Source organism: Syngnathus leptorhynchus, chromosome 3 (assembly GCF_054491065.1).
Source record: "Syngnathus leptorhynchus isolate UIUO chromosome 3, UIUO_Slep, whole genome shotgun sequence".
Lineage (NCBI taxonomy): Eukaryota > Metazoa > Chordata > Actinopteri > Syngnathiformes > Syngnathidae > Syngnathus > Syngnathus leptorhynchus.
Genome location: NC_141197.1, coordinates 11,952,831 through 11,973,531, shown reverse-complemented (window position 1 = coordinate 11,973,531; position 20,701 = coordinate 11,952,831). Strand labels below are relative to the sequence as shown.

Sequence of the window (20,701 nt, the reverse complement as noted above, 5' to 3'; positions counted from 1 at the left end):
TCCATTTTAGGACATTAACAGATGGTTTGAAACGGGTCAAGCAAAAAAAAATGCTTTGACAGCCTTTGGCGTTGTTAGACTAATGAGGAATCTAAGAAAAATACTGATGCACAATTCATTTTTCCATATAGTGCTGTTATATAAAGCTTATATAAGATCATGGAGAATGGATGAAGGTTCCATAGTCCCAAGAGTGCACCCTTAGCTCATCTAATAATAATAACCTGACACTATAACAGCTCTTACATGAGCTGAGCTTCTCTATTCTTTCTGGGTATTTATGATCCTTTTTTTTTTTTCATTGGCGTAGACAGGCGAATAGTAGAATCTTACTGGATTTGTTTCTGATAGGCCGAAGGTGGAAAAGCGTGATGTTAGGTCGAAACAAGTCTTGGGGGAAAGTATTGTCCCGTCTTGAATAAATCTTATTCATAAGAATTCACAAAGTGCTTCACAATAGTCATAGATTAATCACACATACATTTGGCACCCCGTACTGCACTTCATAAGAATAGAGAAAATGTCCACACTCATTTCTCGGAAGCCTCCAATCATTTCGATTTGAGCACGAAGCACTAAGTACTGCCAGGTAGTTCATGGGTCATGTTGCGTTGCATCAGACACTGTTCATACCTCGGCTGTTTCGCAACCTGATGGCTGTTTCGATCCTCGTGTCCTGACCCCGGCCGGCCAATCAGCACAGGCCCAGTGCCCCTTATCCAAAAACAGCCAGCTGCCGGCCATGCCGTTATGTACTTTATTGTAATTCTCGTGCTTTTAGTCCACATGACCATGAAGAGACCACTCTGACACAAAAAAAAGAATCTCATTTGCACACTTGGCTGTTACACCTAAAGGAATGATGAGCGAGTCCATCGTGTCTGTGCTCAAAATCCTGTGCTGTCTGCTTCTAACATGTCACGCTGGAGATGGAAGGAAGACGAGAGGAAATCCTACAGGTAAGTAAAGTGAGGACTTCACATTAGCAAGTATTTGTGAGTACTTATATCGTATGTATATGTACACAACACATATACATAGTATATATACACAGTACATAATAATACAATAATAGAAATGTATAGCTATACACACATGTACCTACATATAGCGCTGTATAATTGAAAAATTATGTGCTATTTAGTAAGTCGATGTTAATGCTTAATGAAGAGTGAATGTTTTGTAAAATTCAATATTTATAAAGCCTTCCTAGGTACTGTTAGTGTAATGGTACAGACTTTTCAAGTTATGTTGAAGTCTCAAAGGTTTCCCGCTTGTTTGCTCAAATGTATTTTTTTGTAAAACCGTTTGAAAAACAAACAAAAGAACAAAAATGATATACTGCTTGTTTCTTTTATTACGCTTTTGAATATGACTCAAGCCACTAATCTAATACACATTGTGATGCCTGTGATGAAAATATGATAAAGAGTTCTGATCATCTCCAAACAACAATAAGTCATCGGAGTTGTTTTGATTTCATCACTGCATTCCCGTTTCACTAGCACAGCTTGTGTTATGTCTCATCATTTTAGTGTGCGGAAGCACTTGAAACAAGTCTCAAATATAGCATTAGTAGAAATTCTCGTGCCAACGCAACGTGAAGGTTTGCTGACTGGTTCACTGACATTACAAACAACAGAATGATGTAATAAGAGAGCTCCTATGGCAATGATAGTTGTTTTTTTTGCAAGTAGCTCACAAGAAGTAATAAAAAAAAAGTAAAGAAGTAGTAACTGTAAAATGACTGTGCTCACAAAATACCTCATTGCACAGCAAACTATTTGCAACAAACATTTTGAACTTTATTGTATTAGTTGTAGTAGATCAATGCTACAAGTAAAATGGTTGTTCTACTAGTGCTGGTCCTACTAGTGAAGATAAAGACTGTGTTATGTAGAGTCCATATACTTGTATGTGGCGGTTCTGGCTCAGGCAGTAGAGTGGGTCGGCTAGTAACCGGAGGGTTGGCGGTTCGATCCCAGCTCAGTCACGTCGTTGTATCCTTGGGTAAGACACTTCACACACCTTACCTCCAGGTCTCCATTGTAAATGAGAAGACGCTCTCTATTGGCTTACCTGGTAAAACATTGAATTAAAAAAATAAAATGTACATTTTTTTTATTCAGTATAATAGATTTCAGTTCAGCTGTATTTAACTTTATATAGCATTCACAAAGACAAAGGGAACTGCTACCTAGACCTCAAGCTTGATGTCAAGGATACGGAATAAAGACTCAAGCAGCTTTCCATATGCAATTGCTGCGCTGGCATAATTCCGACAATACAACAGTTTCGATATTACTTGTAACTATTCACCTGAGAGCAAACATGAGAGTGCGTCAGCTGTGTTGTGCTACTCACAGATAAGCCTACGTGTGTGTGTGTTTTCTCTCCCTGAGATGCAGCCCTCCCAGCAGACAAGTGGGGCTCTCTGAAGGCAAAAGAGCCCCACGTCAGCAACTCGCTCTTCCGGCTGTTGGTGGCGGGGGAGGACACCTGCACGCTGGAGCCGACGCAGCTGCACGGCCTCTCATCCTGCGGCTTCAACGCCACTAATCCCCTCATCATCATCACTCACGGGTGGTCGGTAAGGTCACGGTGCCGGCCAGCTCGCTGTGAAGCGTGACGTGGGAAAAACTCGCTGGGGCTACACCTGCGCGCTTTAATGAGGGTCTATCAAAAAGATCACAATGGGTACTTTGGATTGGATCATTCATTTAACAGCTAGTTTTATTATTGTGCTTGCGGTTCACACTGAGAGCCTGTGATAATATGTCCCCCTCATTTAATAACTAAATCAGGTGACCGTAATACTAGAAACAACAAGTTTTGTTATATGTTATTATTATTATTATTATTATTATTATTATTATTATTATTATTGTTATTATTATTATTATTATTATTATTATTATTATTATTATTATTATTGTTATTGTTATTGTTACTGTTTTTGTTATTGTTGTTGTTGTTGTTATAATAATAATAGTAATTATTATTATTATGATTATTATTATTATTTACTTTTGATTCATTTCTTTTCTGGTTGTGCTTCCAACTTGTATTCCAAATTGAGTATTGGTGGTCGAGTGCAGAAGAGTTTGTCTGGTGATGTTTGGTCAGGTGGACGGGATGATGGAGCGCTGGGTGAGCAGGTTGGCCTCCATCCTCAAGACTCATCTGAGAGACGTCAACGTTGTGATAACCGACTGGCTGTCCCTGGCTCACCAGCACTACCCCAGAGCGGCACAGAGCACACGCACGGTTGGAAAAGACATAGCACATCTATTGTCCTCACTCAAGGTACCAAAAAGACTTAAAGCACTTAACTAATAACTCCATTTGAATGCATTTTATCGTAAATATCTGGAACTTTGACACCAAGTTTTCAATGACTATTAATACTCGTAATAACAGACGACTATTACTCCTGTCCGTCACAGGAGCACTATGAATATTCACTTCGGAATGTTCATTTGATCGGCTATAGTCTCGGCGCTCACATCTCTGGATTTGCCGGAAGCTATCTTAAAGGCTCGGAACAAATTGGAAGAATTACTGGTGAGTTTGCAGAGGAGAAGAGTTTTGCGGGGAACAGCAATTCTTGCTGACCTTCGACATTTGCTCAGGTCTGGATCCCGCTGGGCCGTTGTTTGAGGGCATGTCGCCAACTGACAGGCTGTCGCCCGACGATGCCGAGTTTGTGGACGCCATTCACACGTTCACCCACGAGAGTCTGGGTCTCAGTGTGGGCATCAAGCAGGCTGTGGCTCATTATGACTTTTACCCAAACGGGGGGGACTTCCAACCCGGATGCCACCTTCACAACATCTACGAGCACGTTTCCCAGTATGGCCTCCTTGGTAAGAAACGAGCATCGTTAAAGATTTCTCACGAGAGCAGCATAATATATCTTGCAAAGACAAACATGTCAGTCAGATAGGAAGAGCAGCGTGGCATCCTCCTCCGCCTCTCTGTCATAACATTGTTTTTTCTTAATTGGTGCCGCCACCTCAAAAAAAACGAGATTTGAGGAGCCCGTTCATCTTCGCTAGTGTTGACAGTTACTCCTTGTGTGCGTTGGAGCAGATGAATTTAATTCTCTCCAGCTGAGAGCGAGTGGCTCGCTGATTTGTGATGTTTTGGTGCCTCTCGATGAAAAAAAAAAAAAAGATGGCGAGCGCCACATTAAAGTATCTGTCAAGCTCGGTAGTTAATTAGCAACATGTGCCTTTCCTTTCCTGTGCTGGGTCCGGCCGTCTGAAGCGAGCTGCCTCCGGGCTACGCAGTCACATGATGACTTGAAAGGGGATGTGACAACGGTAACGTGTGACAGGTGTCAGCCTTAGACAAGAATTACGTACATCTACGTTCATCTTGATGTCTTTATGAAAGCCATTCACAGCCTAAGCCCGCTTGATTGATCACTGCTCAGCAGTGGTGCCATGAGATACGGATTTAATTCAATTCCATACATCTCAAATAATCTTTCCCAGTTGAATTGAATGACATAAATAACATGTTCAAAAAAACATAAAAGAAAAACAGAACATAAAGAAAAAAAAAAGTAGGCCTGATGTGTATGTGTTGGTTTTTTTTACAATTAGAACCAAGGTTTCAAACTAGGGTTGGGGTTTCAAACTAGAGTTTGAAACTAGGGTTAGTTCTAAACTAGGGTTAGGGTTTCAAACTGGGGTTAGGGTTTCAAACTAGGGTTACGGTTTCAAACTAGGGTTTCAAACTAGGCTTAGGGGTTCAAAGTAGGGTTTAAAACTAGGGTTAGGGTTTAAAACTAGGGTTGAGGTTTCAAACTAGGGTTTAAAACTAGGATTGGGGTTTCAAACTAGGGCTTAAAAATAGGGTTAGTTTCAAACTAGAGTTAGGGTTTCAAACTGGGGTTAGAGTTTCAAACTAGGGTTAGGGTTTCAAACTAGGTTTTAAAACTAGGGTTAGGGTTTCCAACCAGGGTTTCCAACTACTTTTAGGGTTTCTAAGATTAGGGTTTCTAATAGGCTTCCAAACTAGGGTTAGGGTTTCCGACTAGGGTTTCCAACCAGTTTTGGGATCGCTAATTAGGGTTTCAAACGAGGGTTAGGGTTTCCGACTAGGGTTTTCAACCCAGGTTAGGGTTTCAAACTAGGTTTTAAAACTAGGGTTGGGTTTCCAACCAGGGTTTCCAACTACTTTTAGGGTTTCTAAGATTAGGGTTTCTAATAGGCTGCCAAACTAGGGTTAGGGTTTCCGACTAGGGTTTCCAAGCAGTTTTGGGATCGCTAATTAGGGTTTCAAACGAGGGTTAGGGTTTCCGACTAGGGTTTTAAACCCAGGTTAGGGTTTCAAACTAGGTTTTAAAACTAGGGTTAGGGTTTCCAACCAGGGTTTCCAACTACTTTTAGGGTTTCTAAGATTAGGGTTTCTAATAGGCTTCCAAACTAGGGTTAGGGTTTCCGACTAGGGTTTCCAACCAGTTTTGGGATCGCTAATTAGGGTTTCAAACGAGGGTTAGGGTTTCCGACTAGGGTTTTAAACCCAGGTTAGGGTTTCAAACTAGGTTTTAAAACTAGGGTTAGGGTTTCCAACCAGGGTTTCCAACTACTTTTAGGGTTTCTAAGATTAGGGTTTCTAATAGGCTTCCAAACTAGGGTTAGGGTTTCCGACTAGGGTTTCCACCCAGTTTTAGGATCGCTAATTAGGGTTTCAAACGAGGGTTAGGGTTTTTCAAAGTAGGGTTTAAAACTAGGGTTAGGGTTTCAAACTAGGGTTGTGGTTTCAAAGTAGGGTTTAAAACTAGGGTTAGTTTCAAACTAGGGTTAGGGTTTCAAACTGGGGTTAGGGTTTCAAACTAGCGTTAGGGTTTTAAAGTAGGGTTTAAAACTAGGGTTAGGGTTTCAAAGTAGGGTTTAAAACTAGGGTTAGGGTTTCAAACTAGGTTTTCAAACTAGGGTTGGGGTTTCAAACTAGGGTCTAAAACTAAGGTTAGGGTTTTAACTCAGTGCAGATTTTTTCGGACAACCTATGCTTCAAGAGTTCAACACTCAGGCATGTTTTCTTTCTCCTGAGCGAAGGATGACTCGGAGTTAGTTGTGACCGTTTTTCATGCGCTTTTGTATTATACTGCCCACGGGTGGCAACAGTGCCGATACCAGATGCAACAGATCTATTCAATGATCTCATTATTTGAGTGCTATCTTTAAAAAAAGAATTAAACTAAAAACTTGTTAAAAGCAACTCTTAATCCACTATTTTGTCAGTATATATAACTTTTGCACACTACTGTACCATGTCATGTAGTGTCATGAATAAATTCAGCCTTGAATAAATACCACTTTGATTTTATGCCACAGGCTTTGGGCAAACGGTGAAATGCGCCCATGAGCGTTCCGTGCACCTGTTCATTGACTCCGTGCTGAACCACGAGCGTCCAATCAGGGGGTACATGTGCAGCGACAACCGGGCCTTTGACAAAGGCGTCTGTTTGGACTGTCGAAAGAACCGCTGCAACACCCTGGGCTACAATATCAAGAAGGTTCGCACAGGACACCGCAGCAAGAGGCTCTACCTGAAAACACGTTCAACGATGCCCTATAAACGTACGTGCAAGAAGAAATTCTCCTATAATTCTATCATAAACCATGAATTTTTTTTGTGCTTCTACAGCCTGCTTCTTTTACAGCTTGGTTTTTAACAATTATTTTCATATGCAGCGGTGCCTTGATTTAGGAAGGTAATTCATTGTGTGAACATGCTTTGTAATTGAAATCCTCTTTCTTCAATGGAATGAATGAAAAAGTGAACAATAGCCAAACGCAAAGGGGATAGGGTTAGGGTTTGGAAGTAGGGTTTTAAACTATGGTTAGTTTTCAAATTAGGGTTAGTTTTTCGAAGTAGACTTTCAAACTGGGGTTAGGGTTTTGAAGTAGGTTGTCAAACTAGAGTAAGGTTCAAAGTAGGGTTAGGAAGTAGGGTTTCAAGATAGGGTTTTGAACAAGGGTTAGGGTTTCAAACTAGGGTTAGGGTTTGGACGTAGGGTTTAAATCTAGGTTTAGTGTTTGGAAGTAGGGTTTCAAACTAGGGTTAGGGTTTCAAACTAGAGTTAATGTTTGGAAGTCGGATTTCAAACTAAGGGTTTCTAACTATGTTTTTAAACTTGGGTTACGGTTTCAAACTAGGGTTAGGATTTCAAACTGGTGTTTCAAGCTAGGGTTTCAAAGTAGGTTAGGATTCAAAGAGCTGAAGTTTGAAATGACAAATCCTGAAAAAATCAAGTTCAATCAAGCATCTCAAAATGGTTAAAGTAAAACAAAAAAAGTAAACAAAAAATAAAAATGTACAATGATCAGAGCGTTCTGCCTTAATCTTCCTCCTGCGCAGTTTATCACTATCAGATGAGGATCCAGTTTGAGCATTTCATGCAGAGCACCAAACCCTCTCTCAGCATCTCCCTCACTGGCACAGAAGAGGAGAGCGGAGCACTCCCCATTGTCTTGTGAGCACCACCTTCTGTCATACGTGTGCGCTACAATGTATTATTGCAAGCAAGACAGCCTTTACAAATGAATAATTCACAAAATATGCAGATTCTTATGCAAACAAGATGTTGTTGTATATTGTAATAGTCTAACACAGCTTCATTTCTCAACTCTGCAAGCACCGAGCAAGTTTTGGAGAATAAAACGTACACCTTCCTGTTCACCATGGACAAACATTTGGGGGATCTGATGTTGCTCAAGGTCCACTGGGAGGGCTCAGCTTTGTGGAAAAATATGTGGAACAGAGTGCAGACCATCATGCCTTGGGGTGGACATGACACCAAACCACTGCTGACTGTGGGCAAAATCAGCATCAAAGATGGCGACACACAAGAACGGTAAGAAAACTTGGATTTTGCACAACTCCAAAAATGAAAAAAAAAAAGATCTTATAAATAAGAGTAGAGTATAATACACATGTTCCTGTCACTATTGTTAAATTCCCTATCCATATGTGTTGCTTCACCATTTTGATTCAAACATACGTTGCTTCTTAAGATTGTAACTGTCACACAGATGTGACAATTCTAAGCTTATTTTTGACACTAATTAATTGTTCATTATTATTTACGATTATTATGATTATCATGTTATAAACTGTAGATTTTGCCATTCGTTGTAATTTATAGCCATGACATCTCAGTTTGTTTTTTTCTAAATCTAAAAAAAAAAAAAAGGTCTAAATTTGTTGATCAGTGTAAATCCCTCTGAGACTTTTAATAAGGGCGATACCACATTTTTACAAGACTCGAATTCATTACTGTGGAATTTTACCGCCATCTAGTGGCTAATCTTGCCTCTTGTAGTATGTGTTTAAAGTTTGCCTGTGTCCCCCCCCCCCCCCTCCTCCTCCTCCTTGCAGGACAGCTTTTTGTGCCATGACAAATGGACATGTGGAAATGTCCAAAAATAAAGTGTTTGTGCGCTGTCAGCGGGAGCCACGAAATCAGCACAAGAGGAAGCACAGTTAAAGAGACGAGGCACACCGCTCCATTGACTGTTTTTTTCTTTGGGCTCCGCTTCACGTCTGGGTGAGGATGTGCAGTGCAAAGATCGGGAAGGTTTCATTGGATATGTGACAAAACAAAACAAAAAACTGATTGCAACACAACCTTTCTGCAGATAGCGTTCAAAAAAAGTCAGGCCATGTGGACCTGGTGACCCCTGTTCTAACATTTCTGGCATTTGGGAGAAAACCAATTGAACATTTGCTAGTTCAAATATTAGGTGACACTGAACTCGCTGTCGGAAGTTCAGTGACATTTTGTTGACTTTTCTAGGGCTATATCCGAGTAAATTTAAGATGACAAATGTGGAAAAGATGTTTTTAGTATCTCAAATCTCAGGAAGGACAAGGAGTGGAAAATGATAAAAAGTTGGGACTTTACAGCCAGCGTGTATATTGGGGCATTGTGTTGGTGTCTTCATTCTGTAATTTTTTAATGCGGTTTTGATGGGTTTCAATAAAAAAAAAAAATCCACCCATTACTTTTGTAAAACCTCCAAAACAAACAAGGTGGCCAGCATAGACCCCAGAGGTTAAATGCATTTTGAATGCATTTTTTTAAGGATACAAACATACAAACAGCAAAAATATTGTAAGACAACTATTTACAAAAAAATGAGGTACAAAAAGATCAGCCAAGTAGAGCTGCAATTTTCATACTTTTTTTTTTTTTTGGTTTCTGACAAACTCCAGTGTAGAAACACACGCTCACAAAAACCTTTAAACATTTTCACATCCAGTTGGCTTCGACATACAAAACAAGTACCGATAAAAACCCAGCAACATAATATTGCAATTACCCCCACACGTATTAAGTCCGTATCCATTTGATGGAAAACATAAAAAGGCACTTTTCAATGAAGAGGTTTCACATAGTCTAACTGCTCAGTAACAACATGAATTTAACAAACTCTTGTTTGGTCTAAATTATAGGCACATTTTTGTGCATCATGGGTAGACAGAAACAAGGATGGATGAATGGATTGAATTTTGTTTGTTAAAGCAAACTCTAACATTTCAGCCAACACCAAAATTGTGGCCTCGCTGTTCCAATACTTCTGAAGAGACGTGTAGAAACATTTGTACTAGCTCATGTCAAGAATATAAAGGAGAAATATTACAGCAACAAGACATCTCGGTGTTGGCTGATAGTAAAATTCTGCCTATCACTTGGAATCCTGCAGCAGTCTCAGCATCGAAGAACAAAAAAGAAGGAGACTTGAAGGTCTATCTCTTCCATCAAAAAGCTATGATATGCTACTGGCTACCATAGCACAGAGGACTCGAGCATCACTTCGGAGGGAGGGATTCATTTTGAGGCTGTTGCTAAGACCTGCAGTCAAGGTACAGAAACTCTTTCCATCAAGTGCTTCCAGAGTAGGTACGAAAAAGGTACGAAAGGTCATAAGATGTCAATGCCTTAGCTCAGCCATCTGGTAGTTCTGGGCTCTGTTTTGATGAGGACGCCGCGAAGCATGGGCGTGTTGGTGCCATCCCCGGGTACCTGCAAGGTATATACAGAGCTCAGGTCACACTTGGTTTCCTGACCAGTGGCTGAATGGGTTTTAAGCAACCTCACTTCAATTCACACACAAGCTAACAAAACAAAAGCTATTTTACGGAATGCTGTGTCCGGTACCTGGCAGCGGCCTCGGAGGAGGCAGTTTGGGATTGCTGCTGGGGGTGTGGACGCTGCAGAACTTGATGAAACCAGCCATTAACAAAATAAGAGCGATGGCCATCAAAGCCACTGCCCACCAGTGATCCTGCAAGAGAGTCACACATCCAATGAAAGTTCAATTATCGGATGGATGCGTGATATCCGAAACACTCACCTGGATCCACTCCGCAATGGTCTCGTAGATTTCCGCATTGAAAATAGTTTTCTTTAGCCTCGACAGAGGCCCGTCAGCATCCACGAGACGACACCTCATGAACACGTCGCAGTAGCCCTTGAAATTGTTGCACGGTGAGCCGGGCTGCAGACTGGTGATCTTTTTGTTGAAGAACTTGGCCCATTCCTCAGAGCCAGAACTTCGACAGGTGCTGGGGTTCACTGATGGCAAAAAAAAAAAGAACATTTGTTTCCTGAATATCCAGATCCTTAAAGATTTGAAATTACTGTCACCATCATGCAAGAAAATGCTCGGGCCGTTTTTCAGACTCACTTTTTTCCATGCAGCACACATGACAGAGTTCAGCCGCCTCATCCTTGTCGTTCTCGATAGCACATGTGCATTCTTCCAGATTGTACTTCTCACAAATGGAACCTGAACAGACCTGCTCCAAAGAAGTGGATAGAGGCCGTTTCAATTCAATCAATGTAGTCCAATTAGAAGATGTGAAAGCGAAGATCACGTACCCCGTTGATACAGACTTGTGAGTCCTCATTGCAAGAGGTGAGGTTTTCCTTGGCTTGGGGAGCAGGACACAGAGCAGAGTTTCCATCGCAATTGCTTTGAAGAGCACACTCGGACGCCTTCTTGCACATGTCAAGTGTGCTCTTGAACTCGCATTCATCAGTGCAGCACGGGCCTTGGCTTGGACTGCAAGGAAAGGTTTGGGGTTTGGTTTCCGGACATTTGGTTTTTCAAAACCATTCAGAAAAATGTTCACAAAGCGCAATCGCGGAAAGTTACGTTCAGTTCACGTTCGTTCAAAATAACATCTTATGAACTTTTGTTCATTGAGTGCAAGTTCAAAAAAGGTCATCAGGATATAGAGCAATACCAAAAATAACTTTTAAAATGAAGCTCGTGGCAATGTATGCATTTGGTGTAAATATATATTGATCACATCTGACCTGCAGAGCTTTCCAGGTTGGAGTTTACATCTCTTTTCCTTGTCTTCTTGGGCATCATAGCAGCACGGGTCCTTACACTGATCCCTGTAGCCGCAGTCACACTCTTCTCCATCCTCCACAAGTCCATTGCCACAGATGGGCATTCCAGAAACTGCATTCAGACACAGAACAATGAAAAGTTGAGTCTCACCAACAGATTCAGAAAACATCCAGATGGGGAAAAATAACTCATTCACTGCCATTGACATCCATTTTCACTGATGTGTTTTCAACTGGTAGGCGTGGTGCAAAGATTTAGGTTTGTAAACTACCATGACTTAGATACCTGAAGATGGTGGCATTGCAGCACATTGGATTGGAGAATGCCAAGTTTGGGTACACAATGGAGAAAAAAAAGCCAGATGCTCAACAGGGTTGTTGAGGGCGCATCTCACTTATATAGCTGTAATTGTTTTGATATCAAAAGCTCTTCTGGAGTCTTGATTTTGTTTTGAGGTGTCACAAAAACAAAAACAAAACAACTTTCAGTTACTGTCCTGCTTGACAGAAAAAGATCAAAAACTAGTGTCAATGAAGCCAGTCTACAAAAGACATCGAATTAATTAAATCCAATTATAAAAATTCCAGGGTTTTGTTTAAGATCAATCAAGTCTAGATTATTTGAAAACATTTACATGCGCACAACTGTTCACTCCAAAAGTTAATAGTCGTGGAGCAACTTTTAGAGGCAAACGACGTTACACATTGTCATTGGGATATTTTTCCATTTCTCAAGGGAAACCTGCTGCAGTTTTCAAGTTTGATGTTCACTTTGACTTGAGCAAGTTGCCATACATTTTCTGAGTTTGTTTAGCAGTGCTAAACAGATCCTCTGGGATCTTTCAGGTTAGCGATGCCTCTTGCTTAGGTGTGTCAGCCTCTGAGGTCTTTCTGGTGTGTTATGTCCCAGCAGGCTTTTAGGGGCTTCTTTACGATTGGGTGAATACATATGAAAAAATATTGTTTATTTAAAGAAAAAAGAGCAGAGAACATATGGTACTGCCACTTTTTACAGAAAATAGCATCTCTATTTAAATAAATAGCATGTCTATTTAAATAATTTCACATTGAAATTTCCCTTTTGGCTTCTCTCCCAGGAGCAACGAGAATGTCACATTTTTTTGCCCCCCCCCCATCTCTTTTCTTTACAGAAGATTTAATTTTCCCTTTTGACATCTCTACCAGGAGCAATGAGAATGCTACATTTTCTGCCCCTCTTTATACAATTAGTTATATTTCACATTTAGATGTCCTTTTTTGCGTTTATCTAAAATAAATGCACCTCAATCTTCTAAATGATCTGCAACCATTCTGCAGATTCGATTGGAATTTGTAAGGTAACAAAATCGACAAAAAGGGTGTGTGTGAATACTTTTGCAAGGCACCTGCTTTCCTTTGGTAGTACGGGTGCTAACATTGCCACAGATTGCAATAGTCTGTGGGTCTTAAAAGATGTTCTAAAACAAGGAGATAAAATCTGAAGATGGCCGGCAGCGAATGAGTTAGGGGATCGGAAAGTGGCACAGCAACATGAAACAGTAAAGGGCATAAATATATCTACAAAATGGTTCATGAGCACTAAAACTAAAGGATTTACCAACAAAACAGTCATCCTTTTTCACTGCCAGAACGGCGCTCATATTGCCGATGCTGCAAGTTGAAAACTTGTTATTGTTGATCTTGTCTCCTGAGGTGGCTCGTGCATACATAATGTAATTGCCCATCTCCTTTAGGACCTGATTGGACGACTCTCCGGGGGTGCACTGGATCCCAGAGTCATGCTGCCAATATAGATAAAGCGTCGCTGATTACAATGCTGAAAGAAAACGGTGCCACAGCGAGTTGAGTGTTTGTGTGTTTGCATTTACAGGCGAGCCCAAGTTGTGTCCGATCTCGTGGACGAGGGTGATGTGCGACACCTTTGGAGGCACATGAGCGGCGTAGTTTTGCACGGTGATAATGCCAGTGTTCAGGGACTTCCTCCTCCCGTCCGCGAACAATCTGTTTTTCTCACAGATGCCACCTGAGATTCCTGTAGTCAGAGCAACACTGATTATGTGACTGCAAAAAAGACGTAGGTTGCTCGTCATGGCTAGTGATGTTAAAAAAAAAACTTCTAATGGAGCCTCTTCTGAGATCTTCAGATGACGCAATATCAAGTGACATGACTTGTGGTTTTATTGCATATTAATTGCTCAAACTGCAGTTCAATTATTGACCATCACACAAACTGTGTGATTGTGACACACCTGAGGGAGAGGCCACCCAAGCCAGGCCTAGGACGCCTTTGTCAAAGTCTCTGTTGGTGAAAACATAGGCCAGGCAGTAGTCATCGTGGTTCTGTTCAGAATTGAGATCCAAAAACTTCTCCACGCCGATGTTGGCGAAACGAAAAGGGTTGTCGCTCTGGTCATTTGTGGTGTTGATCTAAGAGGTGAGGTCATCAATCAGGTTCTTGAACAAAGACAACCCCGGCTATATGCGCAATCATCACACTCTTCCTGATGTCTTGGTTATTGCCATTGTGTCATTTCAGTTGCTTGATCAAGGTCAGAAGTCAAAATTTACCATCACTACATATCACAATACTAATCCCTAGACCTTTGCGTGTGAAGGCTCAACACAGCTTTGTCAGATCCAACTCACCCTGATCCTTTTAACCATGAAGCCGATATCTCGAATGCCATTGAAGTTTGTTATCTGGTAAATGGAGTTTAACGCTTGAACATGGCTGGCGATCTGTGACCAAAGTTATTTCAGCTTTAGATGAATGGCAAAGCATCTCAGGACAACTCATAGGCTTTGGTGTCTATGGGATAATACCTGTGCAGTGACAGCTTCATGGCTGCCATAGTAGTTGTAGAAAAGGTGGTCGGCCTGAATATAAAGCTGGCAGATATTCTTATCTGCTGCCGTTGCTCTCTTCTTTCTTAAAATGACAGGCCCGTAGACGCTCTCATGCACATGGTGACCAGTCACACTCTATATACAAATGGACATTGGAAAAAATTTGTTTTTTTAAATAGAAGTATAACATGTACAGTATGGGCTACATTAGCAATAGTGTAAGGACGCTTTGCAAAGGATTATAATTGTATTGATATGTGATGTTGTGATGCATTATCGGTAATGTTGGCACTTACTTTGACAGGCGGGTCAATCTTAGATGCCTGATACTTCCTCATCTTTTCAAACACTGAGTGATCAGCACAGCCTCCATCAGAGCCATATTTATGAGGGTAAGCTGGCAGAAAAAAAAAAGACCATTGCCTGGTTAGTCAATATAGTCCATTGGCTCTTTTGTAGCTATGTGGTCATTTTCATTCATGTGTTTTCCAATATCCACTTATTTCCTCTTTGACATCTACTTTTTTTTTAGTATAATATAAGCATAATTCCCATATGCATACAATGCAATTAAGCCCCACGTAAATCTCACAGCGTAGCTTTTAGCATCGTGAAAACAGAAGATACTCACTGATGTCATCCTCGTGATAAATGATGGAGTGAAAGGGGGCAGTCTTCTCCTTCAAATACCTTTCTGAAGGTTCAACGTAATACATTCCCTGCTCTGTTTTAATGAAGCCCTCGAATCGCCCGTTGATCACAGAACCATGGCTCAGTGTTCCTTCTTCACCTGAAACACAAAGGTGGATGGAAGCACTTTTCAGTGAGCCCAGTGGTGGCAAAGTGTTTTACTTTTGGCAAATTAAAGCTGCAACGATGACGATTTCATGCAGCTTGATAAAAACGTTCATAAAACCACAGAATTGTCTCCAGCGTTCTCAACACATTTAATGACAACAGATTCATACCCTTAAAGAGAATGGTTCAAACATGCGGCTAAATATTTCAAGAAAAGACCCTGAACAGGGAGAGAATGTATTTTCTCATTCTGTCTCTTTCAGACACACAAACCTGACAAACAGGATATTTGGACTTTGCACAAGAAATAGCATGCGGGTTGCCCAAAGGGGAATGTCATCAAGAAAATGAGATACCTACCAAGAAGTTCCCCACTGTAGATATGTGACGTGTTAATTGGTTCGTCCTCCCCTGACACCTCCATGCTGAAATCTGGAGAAAACACCGAAGTGTCCTTCTTCATCTGTAGATTGAAATGCCTAAATATGGAATAAAAGTACAGTATGTCACATACATCCCCATACAAGGCGCATCTCTTACATTACCCATTGGGGCATATCGGTATTACAACACTTGACAGTAGTCTAAACAATTAACTACATATTGAGTAATCTGCCTATATGGACCAAGTCCTGCCACAAATACAGAAAACTGACACCTCTCTAAAATAGGCTTAAAAATGCATGGATGCCATAAAATGCGTGAAATGATCATAAAGCATCAACACTATTGATCTAGAATGTACACAATGTACCCATGTTACATAAATAACAGTGATCACTTAAATAGCTGCAAACACATAAAACAGGAATGATTAAGAAGGGTTAATAAGATTCACTTTCCTTCATAGTAACAATGCAATGGATATGAACACAAACAGTGGAGCAAAACATGTAGACAAATCACTGAGTCAATGGTATATGTTCTTTATCCTCGACAGAAAATTACAAACATCGTAGCATCTTAATGAGTCACTTACAGATGTGGTAAATAAGAACTAGGTACTTTTGTACCTGCATAACTGTTTGATGAGTGTGTGGAATATCTTGTGAGAATAACCACATGCAGAACCAGACTTCAGTTTGCATAATCTCTTTCAAAATCACATTCCACCACATCACATGAAGTGCACATGAGCTATGGAGTTGCCCAAACCTGAGGCAATGCAATGACTGCTCACTATACTTCCCAATTATACACAACTCAGCAGACAATGGTTGAAAATGTTCCTATCAACAACAATGATTTTCATTTGTACGCTCGTAAGTAGCTTTTGAGAATTCCATCACCAGGAAGAGAACTGAAAGTGAGAATGATGTAGAAGCAGAAATATAAAACCGTAAGTACAGAATGACTAACAAAGCGCTCTTTCTGAAACTAATTTCAATACGCTAGGTATTAGCATGAGAAATTTCATTTTTTGAGGAAGCTAAACTAACAGTAAAGTAACCACAAAACCGTTTGAGCTGGAGTCAGAGCCTCTGACCTAATTCACTAGACCACAAATATTGACATGATTGAAAAAATAAACAACTTTGTGAAGAAATAATTTACCAGGGGTGGGAAAAAGTCTTCCTCGTTGTTATCGCCAGATCCTAGCATTAATATTCATGTGAGCAGGGCATCACAAGAAGGCTTTTCTTTTGTTACAAAAAGCTTTTGTGGCACATGTAGCCTCAAGAGCTCAACATTTTTTCAGAACGGCAGAGACAAAAGAGACAAAAAAAAAGCTTATTCTTTTGGGCTATTGACACTACTTTTGTGAAAAACTGAAAACACAATCTCAAACTGCTTCTGCTTCAAACATGACATCATCAGCAGTCTGTGTCAACGATAGTGATTGTCTCCTTAATACAAACGGAACTAAAGTGTGCAGGAAATTGTTCCGTTTTGGAGAACTCGATAACCTTTTATGAGCTGGGTGTGGAAGAAAGTATAGGGTATTTGCACGGGGCAGAAACTATCCACACAATTACAATGCATGAACAGTGGACATAAAAGTCGACACACCCCCTTCCCTGTTCAAATGCCATTTTTTTGTGATACAATAAACTGAGACCCACTAAATAATTTACTATTATTTATTATCTTGGGCAAAATGTTCCCCAACTGACCTGCCGTGGGAATGGAAGTTCAGGTGCAGGGTTTCGTCTTCAGGTGTGAGCGCCCTCTTGACTCTCTGGTGCTTCTTGTGCAGGGCCTCGGTGTCATAGGATAGACCCTCATAATGGCCAATGTATTTGTTCAAGGGTCTTTTCAATAGGGCTGCAAAGAAATACAAAGGTGATGTCAAAATTCTTGGTACACAAAAAGCATTTTTTCACTGGTATTCCAATGGTGCCTTGAGATACCAGTCAATGTGGGTATCACTAAAATTTTAATACAGTGGAGCCTCGGTTTTTGACTACAATCCGTTCCAGAAGGCTGTTCGAATTCCGAATCATGTTTTCCCATTAAAAAGAATGAAAAACAATTTTTAATCCGTTCCAAGCAAAAACAAAAAAAAAAACACCTTTTTAAAGCATTTTTTCATTTGCGCATTTTTGTCCGATCGCGCAACTGCAGCGCGCCGCCAACCGCGCAACCGTAGCGCGTCGCCAACCGCGCAACTGCAGCGCGCCGCCAACCGCGCAACCGTAGCGCGTCGCCAACCGCGCAACTTGCACCGCGCTGGTCGCATTATTGTGACAGAGCGGTCGTTGAAATTTAGAAAATATTCTAAAAGTCCTGATGTACTTTCCAAAATTTAAGTGGACCTCAGTGCGCAGGGAGCTCAATTTGGTCCGATCGCGCAACTGCAGCGCGCCGCCGACCGCGCAACTGCACCGCGCTGGTCGCATAATTGTTACAGAGCGGTGGCTAAAATTGAGAAAGATATACTTTCCAAAAATTAAGTGGACCTCAGGGCGCAGGGAGCTTAATTTGGTCCGATCGCGCAACCGCAGCGCGCCGGCCGGGCGCTCACTGTAGCATTGCTTTAGGAGCGAGCGTCTTTGTGTTTTAGGATGGTTTTACTGCTCCCACTTGCTTCTTTTGGAGGCATAATTAGAGTTGATGCAATCCTCAGAGTAACGAGAACGTAATAACTAACGGTGTCAGTTGGCATGCGGGTCCTCTCGGCTCATCTCGCGAGGTTCGACAACCGAATTTCGTCCGACATCCGAAGCAAAGAAATCTCGAATTTTTTGTTCGAATACCGGTTTGTTCGAGAACCGGGACGTTCGAAAACCGGGGCTCCACTGTATTACTACTCTTAACCATTGTGCTTATCGATTAAAAACATCAAAACAAAAAACAAGTCATGCATTCAAAATTGTAAAGTATGATTTGGTGAACTGAGTACATTTAATTTCATTATTTTATTCCATGCAAGACATGCTAAAAGTTAATCCTATTGGCTTTCATATTGACCACTTAGTTGTTCTTTGTTCTGTCTTTGGGGAACGACAAAGTGGTTCATTTAAACCTCAAACAAGAATCACATGATGAACAATCCTTTACGAATCGAGGATTGTTTTTTTGTTTTTTCCCCAGGAGGCCCGTGAGGCACTGTTTTCACTCAGTGGTTCCATTCATGGTCAGGTGGTTAAACACTCCTCAGTAGAGCTGAAGCTATTGTTGGATATTTAGATTAAATTACCAATGATCTATTTGTTATTTTGTATTTTAGACAATAAAATGTTGGGATGTAGGTCAATATCAATTCTTGGAAGTGTGTGGGGGCATTACAATGCATTCTAATTAGCAATGGTAGACTATAATACTGTGAATGAGCTGCCATCAATACATATCATACACACATAGTGTGCTGTTGTGGCAGGTTTGTTTATTCCTCTGTGTAATAGCACTTTGTCATTCATTATTTGATTCATCGTTTCAGCCCTAATTCTCAGCCAAAACAATAGTGCTTTTTTAATATATATATACTTCTCGGTTCCATGTAGCAAGGGCCTGACAGGCAGAGACTGTTACAGGCTCGCAGCAACTTGTTCATAAAAGCCAATAGACAAACGCTCACACAACCAGATTCCTCTGCCTGTCCTGAAGAATTAGAATCAAGGGTGTACTAGTACATGGACATTAATAGTTTATCATACTTGGGAGTGTAATATGAATGTTACCATACTGTAGCTACTATAGTAGCTACAGTATGGTAACATACTATAGTGTAACAGCTTCGTTACTAGTGAAGAAAACTGCAGTGCTTATTACTACTAGTACCATAAAAAGTCACGAAAAATTAACATTTAATGCAGTTTTACTTCACTTAGTAAAAACATGCAATTGTCCAAGTAGTATGACAAAGTTGTATTTACTAATGAGCAGAAATGTCAACTTTGAAAACAAAGTTACTATAAAGACAGTGGTTACACTAGTACGCAGAATCTCCTTACTTAAGACTAAGAGCGTAATAATATATCGATTAAAATTATTTCAGATGCCAAAAGTCGCGGTAGGAGTGCGCCCGACTGTGTGTTGGGGTGGGAGCGTAATTGTAATAGATAAAGACTAAGATGGAAAACATCGAATCAATTCTGAAACGGCTAATTTTAAATAAATGTTCATAAATTCTTTCCAAAGTCCATCAAATGAGACAATTCTTATGTACGTGAGAATTCGTTACAAGTCTTACCTGTGTTATGGAGAATGCAACTAAACGTGAGAAGCAGTTTAACCAATATCATACTGAACATCCCCTTTGGTCAAAAAAGAAAGAAAAACCTATATAGGCGCGGTTGGTAGCAGTTTGGATGATTTTTTAGTTGTGTTGTAATAGTGGCGCTTCCTAGTTCTGGGGCGCTTCACCGGGTTAACACCTCTGCGTTTCTCCGACACCGTGACGTCACGAGCGTAAAACCGGCCCCCGCCTTTATGACAGTTAACTATCTCCGACAACAGATCTGTGACAAATTAAAGGACACCCTACACGAAATAAAAAAAACGAAACGATCGTAAAACGACAAGTGACGAGACAGTTTTGCTTTTTACGCGTAACATAGACACGCAACGCTGGTGTGTACGGTACGGTTTGTTTACATGAACCACTCAGTCACTTTGTGTATTTCCGCAAATCCTAACATCCGGGTTCGACAACTTTGGGAGGGACAGTAGTAAGATATAGATACATTTTTAGTTCTTGATGATTGTTATTTTATCTATTACTACTATTGCTACTTTCATCAAATTAATAAAGTATTAATTACCAAGTGGTCTTAAAGAGTTGGGTTAGGAGTGGATAAAGTTTACTGTAATCGTAAAGACTTGGCTCTGGTGAAATCCACAACACAACTCTAAAATGCAGTATTGCATTTTTCTATTTTCTGATTTGAAAACACCAATGACAAGAACAATTTAGCTGTAATAATGTACAGTGCGCTGACTTACGCTCAGATCAGTGTGTAATATAGAAAATGCTGCCGCTCAGCGTCGGTACGTACTTACTGCTTCTAAATCTATATCAGAATGTTGATGAAAACATTGGCTCATATTGTAATTGCTTCAGCCTGAAGAACTGAAATCCAACTAAGGATTAATCATGATTTCATCACAAAACTTTGCTGATGCAACGAATGCATGCCTTAATTTCTGCATTTAATTATTATACATTGTCTTTTTTATTAAACTGAAATTAATAAATACATAACAAGTCGCTTTGATAATTGTTAAATAATGAAA

The 20,701-nt window shown here is 40.5% G+C and overlaps 2 protein-coding genes across 4 annotated transcripts; one reads left to right on the top strand and one right to left on the bottom strand.

Annotated features, from left to right (window-relative positions):
* Nucleotides 1–751: 751 nt before the first annotated feature.
* Nucleotides 752–9,970, top strand: lipca (lipase, hepatic a). Of its 2 annotated transcripts, none has more exons than XM_085908551.1 (9): nt 752–959; nt 2,409–2,590; nt 3,127–3,306; nt 3,447–3,564; nt 3,633–3,866; nt 6,348–6,593; nt 7,375–7,489; nt 7,652–7,870; nt 8,395–9,970. In XM_085908551.1, the coding sequence occupies exons 1-9, from the start codon at nt 860–862 to the stop codon at nt 8,501–8,503; spliced, it is 1,503 nt and encodes a 500-aa protein (XP_085764677.1). In that variant the 5' UTR covers nt 752–859; the 3' UTR covers nt 8,504–9,970. The 2 variants fall into 2 exon arrangements, with proteins under 2 accessions (XP_085764677.1, XP_085764675.1); XM_085908549.1 differs by having other exon boundaries at nt 2,403–2,590.
* adam10a (ADAM metallopeptidase domain 10a) lies at nt 8,913–19,961 on the bottom strand. 2 transcript variants are annotated; one of them, XM_085908548.1, is made up of 17 exons: nt 19,659–19,961; nt 17,140–17,290; nt 15,386–15,504; nt 14,859–15,017; nt 14,524–14,624; nt 14,204–14,362; nt 14,027–14,119; nt 13,630–13,807; nt 13,249–13,412; nt 12,978–13,161; nt 11,342–11,492; nt 10,901–11,084; nt 10,707–10,818; nt 10,374–10,594; nt 10,178–10,304; nt 9,958–10,042; nt 8,913–9,871 (listed from the first exon to the last, which is right to left on the bottom strand). In XM_085908548.1, the coding sequence occupies exons 1-17, from the start codon at nt 19,717–19,719 to the stop codon at nt 9,865–9,867; spliced, it is 2,256 nt and encodes a 751-aa protein (XP_085764674.1). In that variant the 5' UTR covers nt 19,720–19,961; the 3' UTR covers nt 8,913–9,864. The 2 variants fall into 2 exon arrangements, with proteins under 2 accessions (XP_085764674.1, XP_085764673.1); XM_085908547.1 differs by having other exon boundaries at nt 8,913–10,042; nt 19,659–19,959.
* Nucleotides 19,962–20,701: the final 740 nt, after the last annotated feature.

Bases quoted from the DNA above. Each gene is read 5' to 3' on its own strand.
- lipca (XM_085908549.1), top strand. From the start codon at position 860: ATGATGAGCGAGTCCATCGTGTCTGTGCTCAAAATCCTGTGCTGTCTG. The intron at 3,565-3,632 runs GTGAGTTTGCAG...ACATTTGCTCAG, and splicing joins ACAAATTGGAAGAATTACTG to GTCTGGATCCCGCTGGGCCG. The intron at 7,871-8,394 runs GTAAGAAAACTT...TCCTCCTTGCAG, and splicing joins GATGGCGACACACAAGAACG to GACAGCTTTTTGTGCCATGA.
- adam10a (XM_085908548.1), bottom strand. From the start codon at position 19,719: ATGTTCAGTATGATATTGGTTAAACTGCTTCTCACGTTTAGTTGCATT. The intron at 17,291-19,658 runs GTAAGACTTGTA...ATTTCTTTGCAG, and splicing joins TTGCATTCTCCATAACACAG to CCCTATTGAAAAGACCCTTG. The intron at 13,808-14,026 runs GTGAGTTGGATC...CTCACCTCTTAG, and splicing joins TCATGGTTAAAAGGATCAGG to ATCAACACCACAAATGACCA.